Source organism: Epinephelus moara, chromosome 4, assembly GCF_006386435.1.
Source record: "Epinephelus moara isolate mb chromosome 4, YSFRI_EMoa_1.0, whole genome shotgun sequence".
NCBI classification, from domain to species: Eukaryota; Metazoa; Chordata; class Actinopteri; order Perciformes; family Serranidae; genus Epinephelus; species Epinephelus moara.
Genome location: NC_065509.1, coordinates 26,675,512 through 26,693,004, shown reverse-complemented (window position 1 = coordinate 26,693,004; position 17,493 = coordinate 26,675,512). Strand labels below are relative to the sequence as shown.

Sequence of the window (17,493 nt, the reverse complement as noted above, 5' to 3'; positions counted from 1 at the left end):
TGTAACTAAGCAGCCTACATGTACTAGATTTAGTCACTTGTAACACAGTTTTTTCATTTTACTCAATTTCATGCTTTTAAATCATCACATTTAAGAGGGATTTTGTTTTTTAGTTAACTACATTTATTTCAAAACTATTGTAACTAGTCTTTTTTAGGTTCAGATACATGATGAACATTATATGATGTATTAGTAAATGTTTAATTATAGTCTGTAGTGCAGTAGTAAAGCAGTTTCATGCAGCACACTACTTTTTGGAAATTCAGAGGTTTGTTGAGTGGTGCGACGATAACCACCTTATTCTGAATGTGAATAAGACTGAAGAAATGGTGTTCGACCCTCGAGGAGTGGGTGACCACAGGCCCGTGGTCATCCACAACCAAGCCATTGCCCAGGTGCAGTCATACAAATATCTGGGTGTCTTTATTGACAACGCACTCACCTGGAGCACACACGTCGACGGCCTCTGTTGCAGACTACAGCTACAGTTGCATTTTCTACGTCGTCTGAGAATTCATGGTGTTGATCAAAGATTTATGTTGATTTTTTATAAGGCAGTCTTAGAAAGTCTGATCAGGTATAGTATCACAGCTTGGTTTGGCAACCTCTCTGTGCAGCTAAAGAACAAACTGTCTCGGCTAATTCATGCTGCTGGAAAAATTATTGGTGTTAAAGAGCACTTCTCCATTCAGAGTATTTATGAACAGGCCACTCTGCAACAAGCAAATAAAATTATCTGCGATCCATCACACATCATGCATGGCGAGTATGAGCTGCTATCATCTGGGAGAAGATTTAGAGTCCCTCACTGCAGACTGAACAGATTTAAAAACTCGTTTGTTCCTGTGTCAATAAAGCTGGTAAACAAGGTCAGATAAGACCAGAGCTCAGATGACTTGCATTTGTTTGTTTTGCACAGGTTAGTATTTTTTACTTATTATAATTTTAGCATTTTATTAGCCCTATTAGGTGTTATTTATTCATTCTTTTATTTATTCATTTCTTAATTCACCATGTTTCTTGCACTTTTTGGCACCTTGTATGATATGGAATGCGCATATCTATTGTATATTTGGTATTGTGTTGTATCATATTGTATGTTCTGTGTTGTGGCTGCAGCATGGGCGAACGGCCCAGAACAAATTTCTCACTTTGTGAGACAATAAAGTTAATCTTGAATCTTGAATCTTGAGCATCTTCAACGTTAAAATTGTGCTCATAAGTCAGTATGTCAATAATTTACAACACTAAAGGGGTTGTTCTAATAATCAGTGTTTACTTTTGATAATCAAGTGTATTTTGCAGGTAATACTTTTACTAAAGTGAACTGTTAAATAAAGGAATTTTACTTGTAATGGTTTGTAATGTGTACTTTTTACTTTTACCTCAGTAAAGACAGGACCCCTCCTCGCATTAGTCCACATAAGAGCACTTTTGTGCCGTACTTGAGCTGTTCTCAACACAAACAATCTTACTTAAGCACTGTTTAACTAATTTACATGTACTTCTACTTGAGCAGGATTCCTCACTCCAAACTGGAGGAGGTACTGCTGCCAAAGTGGGAGTTAAGCCCTCCATATCAGGACTACAGGGAGGCAGCTGAGAGTGCAGACAGCCCTCCGGGGACAGACAGTGAGTATTGGTTGGACCACAGCCCACCGCAGCACACCCAAGACACTGGCTGCACGCATGCTTTGACTCATGTCGACTGCAGTAAGCAATTCATCCTGCAGCAGCTCTCAATGTGGTGGACTTAAGTAGCAAAGACCTCGACAGACTGCCTCCGCGGACTCTCATTTAAACACTGCTGATCACCTCTGTGGTCTGCTGGACGCTCCTGTTTACACTTTCCACTAAGCCGTGGTGTCAAAGGCGGCTTAGATAAGAGCAAGTGGAAAATGTGAAGAGACGTAGAATGACAAGTCATTTCAACACAATAGCAGGTTTTGGGAGTGCAGTATGTTGAGAAAGATGTGGGTTGACTGCACTTTTCCTAAGGTACACTGCCAGTGTCAACTGGAAACCTGGACGTCTTGCAGCTACACGTCAGGAGCAGATTCCTGAGGCAGACAGGAAGAAAGTGCTGAAAAGTCAGCTCAACATAAAGTTATGACCCAATTAGAACAACAGAAATCCACTGGTACCTCGTCATGTATCAGGAAGCTGTCCACAGATATAGCTTTAATTCCTCTAAGCTTGTACAGAGTGTTAAGTTTCTGTCAGGTGCTTCATAAATACTTAGTGACCCATTTATAAACAGTAGCTCACAAATTATTGCCTTATTCTGCTACTTAAACTTTTATCAGTGCAGACGGTATGTGCAAAATAAAAAAGGTATATACTTCCATCCATCAGCCCATTATGACCCCCACTCATTAGGCCCACAGAGAGCTATTGCCACCTAGAGGTAAGTAAATAAAACTGCATGTTGTTTGATCATTAAAGAAGGAGACTGATAAAACAAAAAAAGTTCTCAGCACAGGGGTGTAATTGCTACTGATTTCTTACTGATCCTTCCGGGTGGATTACCAGAAAATAGGCGTCTGGGAGCAGATATGCAAAAGGCCCCACCACCTTTCCTTCATAGGAGCAAGACACACAGACTTTGTGGTAGTTTTCCACTTTTTTGTTGTGTGTCTCTTTGTAGTAGCTTTGTGTCTCTTTGTGGTATATTTGGGTGTCTTTGTGGTATATTTGTGTCTGTTAGTAGTATATTTGTGTCTCTTTGGGGTATTTGTGTGTCTCTGTGTGGTATATTTGTGTCTTTGGGGTATATTTGTGTCTCTTTGTAGTCATTTTGTGTCTCTTTGGGGTATATGTGTGTCTGTGTAGTATATTTGTGTCTCTTTGTAGTCATTTTGTGTCTCCTTGTAGTAGTTGTGTATCTCTTTGGGGTATATTTATGTCTCTTTTGGGTATATTTGTGTCTCTTTGGGGTATATTTATGTCTCTTTGCAGTAGTTTTGTGTCTCTTTTGGGTATATTTGTGTCTCTTTGTGGTATATTTGTATCTCTTTGTAGTCATTTTGTGTCTCTTGAGGGTATAATTGTGTCTCCCTGTAGTAGTTTTGTGTCTCTGGGGTATATTAGTGTCTCTTTGGTGTATATTTATGTCTCTTTGGGGTATATTTGTGTCTCTTTGTAGTAGTTTTCTGTCTCTTTGCAGTTCCTTTGCATCTCTTTGTGGTCTTTTTTGAGTCTCCCTGGATGGTACATGTCAATTGGAGTGACATTTTCCAGGTAAAGTCCAGGGAGGCCCCTGACAGTTCAGTAATCCATTCAAGGATCCTTGACTAGTGACAAGTGTTATGATCCCCCTCCCCACTATATGACCACCTGCTGTCAGGTGATTGAAATTCCAGTGTTGGTCTCTTAGTTGTGATTTGCTGGTTTTCCTAATCCTCTATGACAGCCCATAACTCAAAGATAATAAATACATTGATCAAACTAGGGCTGCAACTAACAATTACTTTCATTATTGATTTCTCTGCCACTTGTTTTCTTGATTAATCCACGGTGACATCTTCCAACAGTATGTTTGACAGCACTTTACTTGGATAGCTCACCTACAGATAGTTAATAGAATATTTGTAAGTAGTATTTATGGTGCATTTCAACAACTTATTTGTTGATTAGATTCAACACTTTGACTGATTCGCTTTGTTTGCAGATGTTTATATATGAAGTATATGTGAGAATTCAAGAACATACCTTCATATTCTCAAAATAATTTAGCTGAACTTGAACTATACAGTAAAACTAAATTATTGTGAGAATATGTAGGTATGTTCTTGAGCTGTCACATATAGCCTATAGATGATGTGTTTAACATCTACAAAATCAGACAAATCAGTCGGATTGTTAAATCTGAACTAATAACCTGTTATGTTACAAATACTCTATGAGCTATCTGTAAGTAGATTAATCAAATAACGTAGGTTTTATTTGACCGTCAATACAAAAATCCAAAGCTACTTAATTATCATGAACAAAGAAAATCATCAAATTCTCAATTTAAGGAATATTAAACCAGTAAATGATTGTTGTTGTTTTTTTACATAAATGACAAATGATTATTCCATGATCAAACAAGTTGCCCATTAATTTTCTGTTGATTGTCTAATAGGTTAATTGACCAATTGTTGCAGCTCTTAATCAGGCAAACAAGATATCTGATGTTACCTTTGACTCTGGAAATACTGCAAAATGTCCATCACAGTTCTCCACACATTTTTTTAAAAAAAAAAGCACCAGCATTCGGGGGGTTTTTTTTGGTTTATGAATTACATTCAAAATCCAATTGTAGCGAGAGAGAAAGACAAAGTGAGAATAAATAAATAAATAAATATTATTTAGAGGCACAGGAAATTTTCCACGATATAATCATGTGTATAGTCAGTGTTGGGTAGTAACTAGTTAAACATAAGAAAATTGCAAAATAAATGTAATTGTTATCAGTTACTGAGAAAAAAATATAATTAAATCACATAGGGGTTACATCTGTATATAATCTTTTTAGTAAAAAGTTTATATATTGCATAAAACATTCATTCTGTTGCTTTGCATCCTGTTGCTGTGCAGGAATGTCCTCTTTTGGCCTATTTCTGGACATTTTTTTTCAGCTTTATTGCCCAGTGTGACAGATTTGTTAAAAAAGTAATCAAATGTAATGAGTTGCATTGCTTTGATGAAATAATCAAAAATTATTAATTACATTTTTAACATGGTAAGAAGTAACCTGTAACCTATTATATTTTAAAAGTAACCTTCCCAACCCTGTGTAAAATTAATACAATATCAGTATTTCCTTTGTGAAATATCATGTTTATCATCAATACCAGTATACGACAACACCTCAATGGACTAATTGACAATAAAAATAACCATAGCCACAGCCTTTTTCTTTTAGTTGCCATTCAAGAAATATTGAAAAACAAATCAAGACAAGTTACCTTATTTAAAGATTTATTAATTTATAATACAAGCTTTTATGTAGACCACATTGCATTTTAGTTTTTACATTTATTCATACTGAGCTAAACTTCATAGCAGTGACATTGATTGACAAAAACACAAACCAAAGGACACTCAATGGAAGGAATCAAAAGGTTTCCGACTGTTTCTGAAGAAACTGCAGCCCATCAACACTCCCAGTGCACCACCCTTTTTTTTAAGACCACATGCCCTCACTAGTCCTCATACAGTATGCCACGTGCATCACACACCCTCAGACACACTCATACACAAACTCACCCACACTAAAATTGAACAAATACCTATACACAAGATAAAAATCGATATATTTAAATTTCAATATTAATGATATTACTGAATTCCACGATAAAAGGCAAACAAGAAGTAAAGACAGCATCCAAATGAAAAGGAGGTGAAGCACCGCCAAAAAATTTCCTTTTAACTCTCTTTATCCAAGCGGGAGAAACTCTCCCCGTGCCTCGTTCTCAGTGTCCAGTAGAGGTGGGGCTCGCACCGACGACACTCCTCCCTCCCATCTTCAACTGCTTCTTCTGTCTGCGTTTAACTGGCCCGCCGTGACGGCTCCCACTGCAAGGGAGCATTGACAGCCTAGTCAATAAAGTCAAAGCCAGAGGTGCGAACACGACACCTGATGGCACATAAGCAACCCGCCAAATCGTCAGACTCCATCTTTCACAAGCCTTGAGTCTGATCCCGTTTCTCGTGGACCTGTATGTCCCCTCAGGTGTTTACTCTTCCAAATAATAAGTCTTTTCTCCGTTGGTCCATTTCCAGGAACAAGCAGGTGTAAGGTAATGGCACAGACGCCACTGGTGCTGATACAGACCGACTGGTTCAGTTAGTGAGAAACAGTCTCATGAGGAAGATGGCACATTTTCTACCACATGGGGAATTAAGGTCTGTTCCTCTGACCAATAAAAAAAAAAGCCATTGTGGGAAAAGATGATAAAACACGATAATTATTTCTGAATTAACAAACTGGTTAAGTGCAATGAGAGGGTTAACACCATTCAGTAAGACCTGGGGAAACATCCATGTGACTAATAGGGAGGGGTAACAGACCACACATCCTTATAGAAACTGAGTGTCCATGAAGAGCGAAGACTTCCCGGGTCTTTTTCCACTACATATGACAGCTCTTTAAAACGTGTCCAGCAGCGAATGGGTCCGTGAGGGAGCGTGGGGTATCGTTCATGTCATGATCTTCAAATAAAAAGGAATAACAACAGCAAATTCTGCCGACACAGTAAAAGGTTGGGGGGCAAAAAGTGAATATATTGGCACAAAAAAAAAAAGAAAGCCTCAGATTGGACAAGCGTTCAACCAAAGCGGGCAACAACCCCAACCAGACTTCCTGTGATTTATTCCAAATCCACAGCTGACAGGATGACAGGCAGGAGAGAACAGGGTGTATGTATGTTTATGTGTGTGTGTGTGTGTGTGTGTGTGTGTGTGTGTGTGTGTGTGTGTGAGTATGTGTGTGTGGTTCTGTGTGGTGGGGTAGGGGGTCGTTTCTGTTGCTTTACAAGAGGAGACAGCAGTTGCTCTCTGTGGTTTTTTCTCTGTTCCTTTGACCTACAAAGACAGGACAGCAGAGACATGAGGTGAGAACAAAACCACCAGCTGAAACTGGAATTAAGTACAAATTGCTCTACAGACTTTCTGCGTGGGCTGACGTTGCCTGCAGTAGCAACAAAAAGCCCACTGCATGTTGTATGTGAAAGGCCAAACAAAGTGGACCCTGAAAAAGCAACTTATGCATTAATATTCACAAGTTCATTTTACTCTGACTAATCAAACAAACACAAATAAAGACCACAGATACAGAATTTAAGCATTAGTTAATTAGCTACGTAGCTGCAAACTCATCACCATTTTGAAGAAAAATACGACAGCATAGTGATTTGTGTCTGTGCTTCACTTGGGCAGACATATTGCACTTCAATGGCAACTACTAGAGGTTGACTGATTTATTGGTTTGGCTAATTAATCGGCAGCGATAGGACGTTTTACAAACTATTTTTATCAGTGGAACTTGGCTCCGATAGTGGTTGATGGCTGTGCAGCCTCCACCAGTCACATGGGGGTGTACATCACCGACCAGAGCTCAAGAGGGGAGGGTTTGTGTTAAATGATCAGCTGGTACAGCTGCAAAGAAAGCAGGTCCCTCCTGCTGTGTGACTGTGTCTAATTACATTGTTCTTCATCTTAACATGTATTTAGATGAACACTACAACACTATTAGCACTGGATGAATGTTGCCACTTCCTATTTCAAGTTAAAAGCCCCGTGTGTTTCATACACAGTCCAGCCATATATGAGGTTTATGTTTTATGAATCATGAAGAAAATATTTTAAGTACATTGAAAACACAAAATTCATCCAGTCTAAAGTATCTTCTTTCAAATTACATCTGAGTTTTTTTCAGCCCTGTGAAAGACCAATCACAAAATACTCAGAAGAAATTGAAATACATTTTTTCAAATATAAGTAACAGAAAAACTGCCCATCTCTGATCACTGTTTTGCACGGAGGCTTCATACACAAAGTCAAGGTAATGTCATGGTGTACCAAAGAATCTCAGGTTGACTTTGAGGACAATTTAAAGCTCCAAAAATAAATGATGACTTCTGATGAATAATCGGCTATCTGTTTTTTGCTGTTCCAAACTATCGCCATAATATCGGCCTTTAAAATTCCACTAGTGGCCGATCTCTAGTATTATACCTTCAAATTCAGTTCCAAATACCTAAATATTGCTACAGAGGAGTGACAGACTGTTGACTGTAGGAGCTGTACAGTACACTGCCTTAGCTCTGCTGTTTGTTGCGGCTTTGTCTCTGCCACTAGCATGCAGTGGAAATGAGGTTTGAGTGGGGCTACAGTCAGGACCCTGCTGCACGTTTGCAGTGAAACTATATTTAGTTGCTGTAGCTTTAAAGGTTTCTGTTTAAATGAACTTCAGTAACATTAGTGAGCTTAACTGCTTAAAGCCCAGCGAAGTTCGGCCCTATTCCAACAACTGTCACCTTTTTCATCCCACTGCAGTTTTCCGCTACCAAAATCCCACTTGATAGTTTTAGTTTTTAGTTTTAGTTTTATATACTTTATTAATCCCCGAGGGGAAATTCAATTTTTCACTCTGTTTGTCAATTACACACAGGTCCGAACACACACATGCACAAACAGGACCTATACATGCACTAAGTGGAGAGATGTCAGAGTGGGCTGCCCATGACAGGCGCTCTGAGCGGTTGGGGGGTTCAGTGCCTTGCTCAGGGGGACCTCGGCAGTGCCCAGGAGGTGAACTGGCACCTCTCCAGCTACCAGTCCACGCTCCATATTTTGGTCCGGACGGGGACTTGAACAGGCGACCCTCCGGTTCCCAACCCAAGTCCCTATGGACTGAGCTACTGCCGCCCCTATATTTAGTCCTGTGTGATGATGACAATATTACACTGATAATTCTGTCTGCAATTCTATCTAAAAAAACAGAGTCAAAGAAAAGCTCCTTACCATGAGAGTTGGGCTCTGGAAGAGTCTCTCTGGCAACCAAGTGCATGACGGTTGTTCGGCCTGGTGGCAGCTTCAGAGCTTTTAACAAAACATAAACCTCATTATTTTTTAGCTACATTTTACAGTATGATCGTACAGTGGCATACATTGTGAACATTGTACTTATACAATGAAAGATTCATGTGTATGGTAAAGTTTTCAAACAAACATCGTGGTGTTATTTAAAGGAAAATACTTCAGCCAAATCAAGTCTGGCAATCTTAGAAGAAGGTGAGGTGAAAATAAATAATTAGACTCCACTAGCATCTGTCACAATGACAACAGATGTGTTAATTTAGTCACATCCTGCATCTGTGATACTGAATCAGCCAGTACTGCTATTTGACGTTAGTGCTCCAGTGCATGTATTCATCAAATGCAAAATTAACTTTGTTTTTTATTGATTATATCATTTTACAAAATCCTGCAGTTGTACCCGACGCTTTTCATCTCTATTGCTGAGCATGATCATATTACACAGGAAATAAATACACTCAGAACGACCATTTGCCTGTGGGTCTCAGGAGGGCTTTGTGAAGCCTCAGCTACAACTTAATGAGTCATTTTGTTGTCAATTTCCAGGACTGATTTTAGTAAGATATACAGATAACAGTGGCTTTCCCTGTGGTCAGAATTATTGTAGTGATGGTGTCTTTGTGCAGAGATGGTCTTACCCCCCAGGGTAACGTTGCCATGAAGGAAGCGTCCCTGGAAAATGAGGCGCAGTATACTGGGACTGCTCACCCTCTCCTCCTCCCATCCTGTCGAGAAGAGAAACAAGTGCATCTATTACTACGGCCCAAATGATACTGATATTGATTTATGGATGTTTATAAAAGATGGTAACAATTTAAGAGCCCATAGTGTTTTTCTTTTACATAAACACATAAATAAATAATAACCTTGATACAGATCACTTAGATTTGTTTGTTTTCAAAATGGTGACAAAGGTATATACTGAGCAAATATTTTAAAGTAAAAATTAGCTTGTGACTTGTGACACTGTTTTCAAATTGTCTAAAACACAGTTTGGCATCCTTGTGCTGCTGTGACCTATCAGCCAACATGTATATCAACAACAATATATCAACAAGAGGCTAAAATCGGCCAATATTCTGGCCTGGTTTATTTATCTGTCTAGCTCTACTTTTTGCTCTCAGTATTCTACACCCTATTACTGGTATTATCTGTTCAGTTTTGACTTTTTAAATGTGTGATAAGGTGTTTATTTTGCTAACAAGGTTTTAATTTCAGGCATTGGTAAGCCACAATGGCAAGAAATATGCCACAGCAAAGGAATTGGAACAATTAGCCCAAACCAGTTAAATATTATTTCAAAATATTATATATAATGTTATTACTAATATTATTATTATCAATTGCTTGCAGAATCTGACAATTAATGGGTCAGCACAGACTGTGACTGAATCAGAAGAACTGCTCAGTGCAAAGTAATCAAATTTGTGAAATACAGAAACTGAGATACACAGAGAAAAATACTGCAATCTGAATCCTATAAAAACGTACCTGCAGGCCAGTTCTCAAATACATGCTTGGCGATGTCTGTAGCCGAGTCATTTGGGGAGAAAGTGAAGTCTTGCGTCTTCCCACTGACCAGGATAAGGCGGAGGTGCACCTAAACCAAAAAAACAAAAACAGCTTAATCTTAGTCCGCAGAAACGTTGAATCAGCCAAAACAAAACACCAACTTCCGTTAACGTTCTTCTTAATTAGTTGTGGTGGAATCCCTCCACTTCCTCTAACCTCTTTAGACATGAGATGACCTCCAGAAGGCTGTGAAGAGACGGGCATTCCAGTCTAATTAGATTTATCCACACCAGATCTCCACCCTTTGACTGGGCGACTTTATTCACTGAGGGCTTACACTGAAGTGAGCCCCTGTTGCCAGAGACGACAACAGATAAGGGTGGGGCTGACGGGGGAACACTGGCCCTTTAGTTCCAGGGTGCTGCGAGCTCCTCTCCGGGCTGTCGGCCTAATGCGATAACCCCAGGTGTCCCAGACAGCTCTGGGCCATGTTATTAAATTTACATGGCCAGTGCGTAGCCCCGAGGGGGACTGTGCATATGTGTGGGAGGGTCTTTAACAGCGGGGCTTCCTTCAAATTTTATCCTCGGGCAAACTACACAAACCAATTGGTTAAATAAAAAAAAAACTAAATATAAAAAGGAGCTGCTTGTCTAACATGCCTTGAAGGCCTAAATATTACACTAACATCAGGAAATCCACAGTTATTCTACTACAAGATTTAAATCATCACACTGATTCTGCATGCAAGGCACAAAAACAATATACACACTGTAGTAAAGCTGACATGATTAATTGATTAAAACATAAAATGCAACTGTTTTGATATTCAACTCATTAATCATTAATTTTTCGAGGTCCACCCTCTTAATTGTGATGTTAAGCTGCTTTTCTTTGTCTTAAATGAACTGTGTTATGTGGACAAAAAAAGCAATATGAAAAAAATATGAAATTGGCTTCAGGACATTGTGATGGGCATTTTCTGATATATTATAGCTGAAATATTTAGAGAAAATTATCGGCAGGTTAACTGATACTCAAAATTAACATTAGTCACAGCTCTGTCTTATAGTAAGACTTCAACTAGTGAGTATTTACAGTCAATAACTCTTGTCAATTATTTTCTTGATTAATCCATTGGTTGTTTGGTCTATAAAATGCCAGAAAAGTGTTTGAAATTGTTGATTAGTATTTTCCAAGCCCAAGATGACGTCCTCAAATGTCTCGTTTCGTCCACGACCCAAAGACATTCTATTTACTAACATAGAGGAGTAAAGACATCAGAAAATGTTCACATTTAAAAACTGGAAACAGACTTTTTACTTTAAAAAATACTCAAAGTGAAGATCAAATAATTTTGCCTTTAAATTTATTAGTCCACAACTAAACGATTAATTGATTAAGCGTTGCAGCCCTGTATTGTAGTACAATCAACAATCATACATGTGTAACCATTAATGATTACTTACATGACAACAACTTGTTTCTTTGTGTTAAAACGAAAGAATGAATAGGCTGAAGTGAGGGTGGTCACATCTGTGTTTGGTGAACAGTATGCAAGATTTTGCACAAAGATTTTAGTCACAATTTTAGGACAATGATCGTAAACATTAAGGAAAACAACCAAGGATTTGTTGGACCACCCAACACTCTTGCCCAACCCGATCAATCACCTGATCTTAGTCCAATCGAGCTAAGGACCGGCCTGAAACGTGCAAGAAGTGAGAACAGCTTCAACTGAAGATGGTGGAGCATCATCAGGAAAGACACAAAGTGGATGTCTATGGGTCACTGACTTCAGGCACTGATGAAAACACTAACACCTGCACACGAACTCCAAACCATGAATGTATTTAAATAGACAACATGGGATTGTTTTCAAGGCAAAGTGTCTACAAATGGACATCACACTCAAATATATATATTGTACCAACAAGCTGATTGGTTCTGTGATGGCTGCTGTGATGAACAATCGAACCTGCCCAAGATGATAAACATCATGATTGTTAGTGTATGATAACAGAGAGTTTTTCTGGTTAAATATGTTTTGTTTATAATCATGCACAATATTTTGACGTTTCCTTTCATACAACTGTTTTGGATATATATGAGATCTTTTAGAAATAGTAATAGATGTTGTCCATTTGAATAGATTGGGATTTGGAGTCCTTCCAGCTCCTTCTCACAGAGTCAGTCACTCATCAATAGCAAAGGATTTGCAGTCATGATTTTACGTTTATATCAATTTGCCCACTCATTTTATACTGTATATGCAATCAGCTCATGGTCAGGATTGAAACATCACTCTGACCTGAATTATTGATCCACTCTGAACATCAGTCATCTAATTTATGCTGTAGCAAGTACTGCTCCTTATTAATCCATTAATCCATCATCTCCAATCAATCATGCTGCTACTCCAAAAAATTACTTGGGGGAAAAAAAAGCATCCCATCAGCTGAGTCCTTCGACTGAGACGTCTCTACTCAAGTGTCAGAATCGACAGGGGTTTAATTTTCCCTGACGTTTGCCCTTCTTCAAAAGGTGGGACATGAACTTTCTTTGGGTTCACAAATCACAGAGGCGAGAACAAAGAGACTTAACCACGAGGTGTGACGTCAGGGAGGGACAACCCCACTCTCTGATCTGTTTACAAATACAATCCTCACTCGGTGGTCCTCTGCCCTCCCCTCCCCCCTTTGAACTGAATAACCTCAATATGGGGTTACATACCCATGTCATCATTAACAAGCTTTGTCCCCGTCCTCGTTCCTATCCCTTTCATCCGCAGCAAAGTAAAAACAAAGTCAAATCTGCCTGGTTACCCATGGCAACACCGCGCATCACAAATGTTCTCGAGGTTCTCCAATCCAAAGAAGGACATTAAATCCTTCCAACACTGTTATGAATTACTTTTTCTGAGGGTTAACAGAGCTGCCAAAGGCTTATCCATTCTTGATGTTGGTCAGGTGTCCTAAAAACAAAATCATCCAAAGCTGCTGCCAAGAGAGATGATCCATTAAATCCTACTCTGCTCACTGTGGGTTTTTACCTGATGTAGGTGTCCTACATAAAATATTTTTTTTTCTCTCTCAAAATCATAACATAAAATTCCTTGTAAGTGAAAAGTTCTTTGACAATAAAACATTTTTAGGATCTGAGATTTCCAAGAAAAAAAAACCTTTTAAAAACGTTCTGACATAAAATAAATAAAACTCCCATTACAATTTCCATAAGCCCGAGGTGACATCTTCAGATGTGTGGTTTTGTCTGCCTAATGGCCCAAAACAAATCTTTACAATAGGAAGCCATAACCAGAAAATTTGGATTTTATTTATTTTCTTAATAAATTATCAATCAAAAATCAAAATTGTTGAAGATTAATCTTCTGTCACTGGATTAAGTGTGACTAATCGACTAACTGTTCCAGCACTAAATGCTTCCCTATTACTCACATAAGCCCGAGAGCAACTGATTGTCTAATCGACCGACTGATCATCATAAAATTATAACTTTCGACTTTGATAATCAATTAAATGTGTTAAGACATGAAAAGCAAAGACACAAAATTCAGCTGATTACAGCTCCACAAACACAAAAACTTAAATGCTTTTCTTTCTGAAATATTACTATGAAGTGAATACTTGCAGGTGAGAAAGCGAGGTGTCATAATTAACAAAAAAATTGTATTAACTTCTACTATCATTTCTGATCTGTCTCTAAATGAGTGCTGCCCATTCCTATAGTGGGGGGCTGTGGCCAGGATTTAGTAAGAGGGTACAATCAATTAGTCTAAACCTTGAAAGGAAAGTAGGGCAACGTTTTAACCGAGATTAGACAGATGGTGTTCACAGTAACAGCAGTCACTGTCCCAGCTAAGTGTTTGTGGACGCTGGCTAATCCGTGACCCCCCCCCCCCCTCCTTCCAACTCCACCCCCCAAATTCTGAATTACTTTAACTTGGGGACACGTTTTTGTAATGTTAGCACCATAATAATCAAATATACTATGTCTGTATATCATGCAGCAGCAGTAGGTGTGACAGACTACAGTGCAGAGAGCACAAGGTATCAGCAAACACAGATTATCACCTTGGCTCTGTGTTGCTTAAGAAACTCACAGGAGAAAGGTGGCAGACCCTAACTCACTCACCATATCAAGATCCCTCTGGGTGGTCATGGCTCAGTGTGGAGGAAGGCCGTGGACGTGGATCAGAGGCAAGGGCTGGTGTGCTTCAGCTGCTGGAGACGGGGCCTGAGCCCTGACACAAACAACACAAACACTGTGAAGCTGCTTCCCACAGCCTGGCACCATAACTGCACTGCACATAATCCATTATCCACCGTGCTAACATGTCGCTAATGTCACAGCTAACATCACAACACTGCCAATCAAACGTCAATATTGCATGATTGATTAAGTTACCTTCAATCGTATACGTAATAAGCAAATCAGACTCACTTCACTATATTTTAGCTAATTAAAATAACAGACTTAGCTTGTCAGGCTACGGCAGCGACGAGTTTAGCAATCTATCCAACAGTTAGCGTTAAGCTAGTTGAGCTAGCGGGCTAATGTTTCTCATATTAGCTGGATTCCACCATCGTTGCTAATTAGCTGCCTCGTAGTAATAAAACAGCTGATTCTGTTAATCAGCTAGAAAATGCATGTCGCCCGAGGACAACAACTAGCACCGAGTTTCGTCCTGACAGATGTCGGAACTGATCACTGCAAATATCAAGGCTTCCGCTAACATTAGCACTAGCTCCTATTAGCTTATGATACCTGTCCTGCTATCGCTGGCTAGCTGCGGGTTAGCTGGCTGGCTAAATGTGCAACAGCAAGTTTTGTCTCGTCTAGCTCACCTGCATCTGATGACTTTGATGGAATTTTGCATTCAGTTGGGTTGACGAATCAGCGGGGAGCGCTTTTCAGAAGGAAAATATCGAGTGTAGATGGATATCGTTGACTGTGGTATCGGTGGCTAATGGACGGGAAGACGCCGGATGTCAGCTGGTTGTAAACACAGAGAACGACCGCAAACGCTTCTGGGAGTTGAAGTCCAGCGCGAAGACATTATCGCAGTTCTAGACCCCCTTCTGCTGCTTGGTGTAGGCTACTGCATTAAGAAACATGTATACCAATTTGATATATTCATCATGTATTTGGACGGTTTATAAAGAAAGTACAGGTACATTTCAATACAACTGCCCAAAATCATGTCGTGTCATCAGGTAAGAAGAAGAAATTCAAAGTGTGTCTTTCAAGAAAATATCATTTCCTTTATCAACAACATCATTGTAACAGACCTAATTAGCACAAATGGGTTACTGAATGGGTCTATGCGCACAGGCCCACGGGCCCACGGGCCCACGGGCCCAAAATGTCAGGGGCCCCTCTGGCCTTCACCTGCAAAGTGTCCCTCACATACCAACCAGGAAGAGACTATGACCAATAAAATGACCACAAACACACACACACACACACACACACACACACACACAAAAGATGCAAAATAGCTGTACAGAGACTCACAACAAACAGTCTGTGTTTGTAGGAGAGGTGGTGATGCAAAAATCTGCCCATAATAATTAGTCCCAGGACTGATCATAAATCTTCATTCAAAAACATTTACTAGCTTTTGTCCAGAACCACTTCATACAATTTTCATCAGCAGATCGAGTTTGCTGAGTTGTAATGAAGACCATCAGTTTACTTTATGTCTTACAGAGCATTTTTGTTATCTATTTTTTTATTTATTGCAGGACCCCAACTGACAGAGGTGAAAGGCTGTGAAAAAAGAGAGTAGACACAAAAAGTCAACGGTGGAACCAAGTGTTTGAAGCTTATTTACTCCAAGAAGTTAAATAATTCAAGTAAGATCATTTCTAAAGTAATGCACAGAGTGGGAACAGACAGCCTGCTGGTGTAACTGTACAGCCAAAGCTAACATATACTCATTACTGAATATAATTACTTAGTGGTGGATTATGACAAACCAGTTCAAACCACAGGATGATGTGACATTTAGACCAATGATTCTCTAAGTGGGCTCTGTGGAACTCTATCAGGGGGTCCTTTAAATTATTATATTTTATCATATTTTAATAATCTATCATAACCATAAGCAGGTTTTATTTGGCCTATGTATGCACTAACAAAGAAACAATTTTTCTTGATGCGTCTTTAGAAATGCACTTCAAATATGCCCTTTTTCTTGATATGCCTTGAATATTTTGCAGCTAATTGAATTTTTGAGTATTCTGAGTTGAGGCAGTGAAAATATTTTTTAAAACACGTCTAATGTCTTTCTAATACTTTTTTCTTGGGTTTTTCTTCCAAATAATAATAATAATAATAATAATAAACTTTATTTATATAGCATCTTTCAAAACACAGTTACAAAGTGCTGTACAATAAAACTAAACAATTAAAACACAAGAAGAGTAAAACAAATAACATGTCATAAAATGTCATCTAGTAAAAGATAAATTAAGGCCAAAGTTAAAATCAAGATAATGAAAGGTCATTTAAGTCAGTAAGATCGCAATAAAATAGACAGACAGCTAAGATAAAGTCAGGATATGCTTTATGATAGAAATATGTTTTTAGAAGAGACTTAAACGAGGCCAGTGACTCAGACACTATAACTAAGATTAAAGATATGTTAAAAAAAAAAAAAAAAAAATAGGCTGTCAAATTATTCCAAAAGTTTATCTTATAAGCGTTCCTTGGCTGAAAAAGAAGTTGAGAACCTCTCATTTAGGCAGCAGACTTACATTCACACTAAAAAAGAAACCATGCAAATGTTTAACACACATGACTGACTGTAAAACTAAGATATATCTCCCACTTGGATTTAAAATAGAGATAAGACAAAAGTCATTCACCACAGAGTATCTGGTAGTTAAGACATATGCCTGCAGCATCTACACTGTAGACTGTGTTCTGCTGGGGCACAACAACACCACTTGGACAAAGCACACGTAGAACTGCAGCACACCATTACACTAGAACTGATAGTAATATTAATAATGGTAAATTGTTAAGTTTATTTGTGATAATGACTACATTTGTAATAGTATAATAGTAGTAACGTAGGCATGTATGCTTGGGGTTGCCTCTCTGTCAGCTCTGCTAAATTTGTGCCCAACTTGGGCCTAATTTAGGCTCTTATGTCTATTTCACAAGTGTTGGTGGTGCTTTTTGTGGTTGGCTTGGACGGTGGTGGCATGTGGCTGAGAGTCACTCATTCTGTTGAGAAAATCAACTCATCAGTCAGTGAACTCTCCTTCTGCTGACTTCTGCTAGCTAGCAAGGTCGGGGTTTTCAAATCTGAACATTAGTAAGCATCAAGGAAAAGATGGAGAACAATGGCCACCAGCTGAACAAGCA

General features: G+C 38.9%; 1 protein-coding gene across 3 annotated transcripts; it reads right to left on the bottom strand.

The window, feature by feature from the left end:
* Positions 1 to 4,952: 4,952 nt before the first annotated feature.
* Positions 4,953 to 15,119, bottom strand: ubl3b (ubiquitin-like 3b). 3 transcript variants are annotated; one of them, XM_050041591.1, is made up of 6 exons: positions 14,964 to 15,119; positions 14,251 to 14,359; positions 10,078 to 10,186; positions 9,225 to 9,311; positions 8,512 to 8,589; positions 4,953 to 6,570 (listed from the first exon to the last, which is right to left on the bottom strand). In XM_050041591.1, the coding sequence occupies exons 2-6, from the start codon at positions 14,275 to 14,277 to the stop codon at positions 6,518 to 6,520; spliced, it is 354 nt and encodes a 117-aa protein (XP_049897548.1). In that variant the 5' UTR covers positions 14,278 to 14,359; positions 14,964 to 15,119; the 3' UTR covers positions 4,953 to 6,517. The 3 variants fall into 3 exon arrangements, with proteins under 3 accessions (XP_049897548.1, XP_049897549.1, XP_049897547.1); XM_050041592.1 differs by lacking the exon at positions 14,964 to 15,119 and adding an exon at positions 14,524 to 14,812; XM_050041590.1 differs by lacking the exons at positions 14,251 to 14,359; positions 14,964 to 15,119 and adding an exon at positions 10,315 to 10,467.
* Positions 15,120 to 17,493: the final 2,374 nt, after the last annotated feature.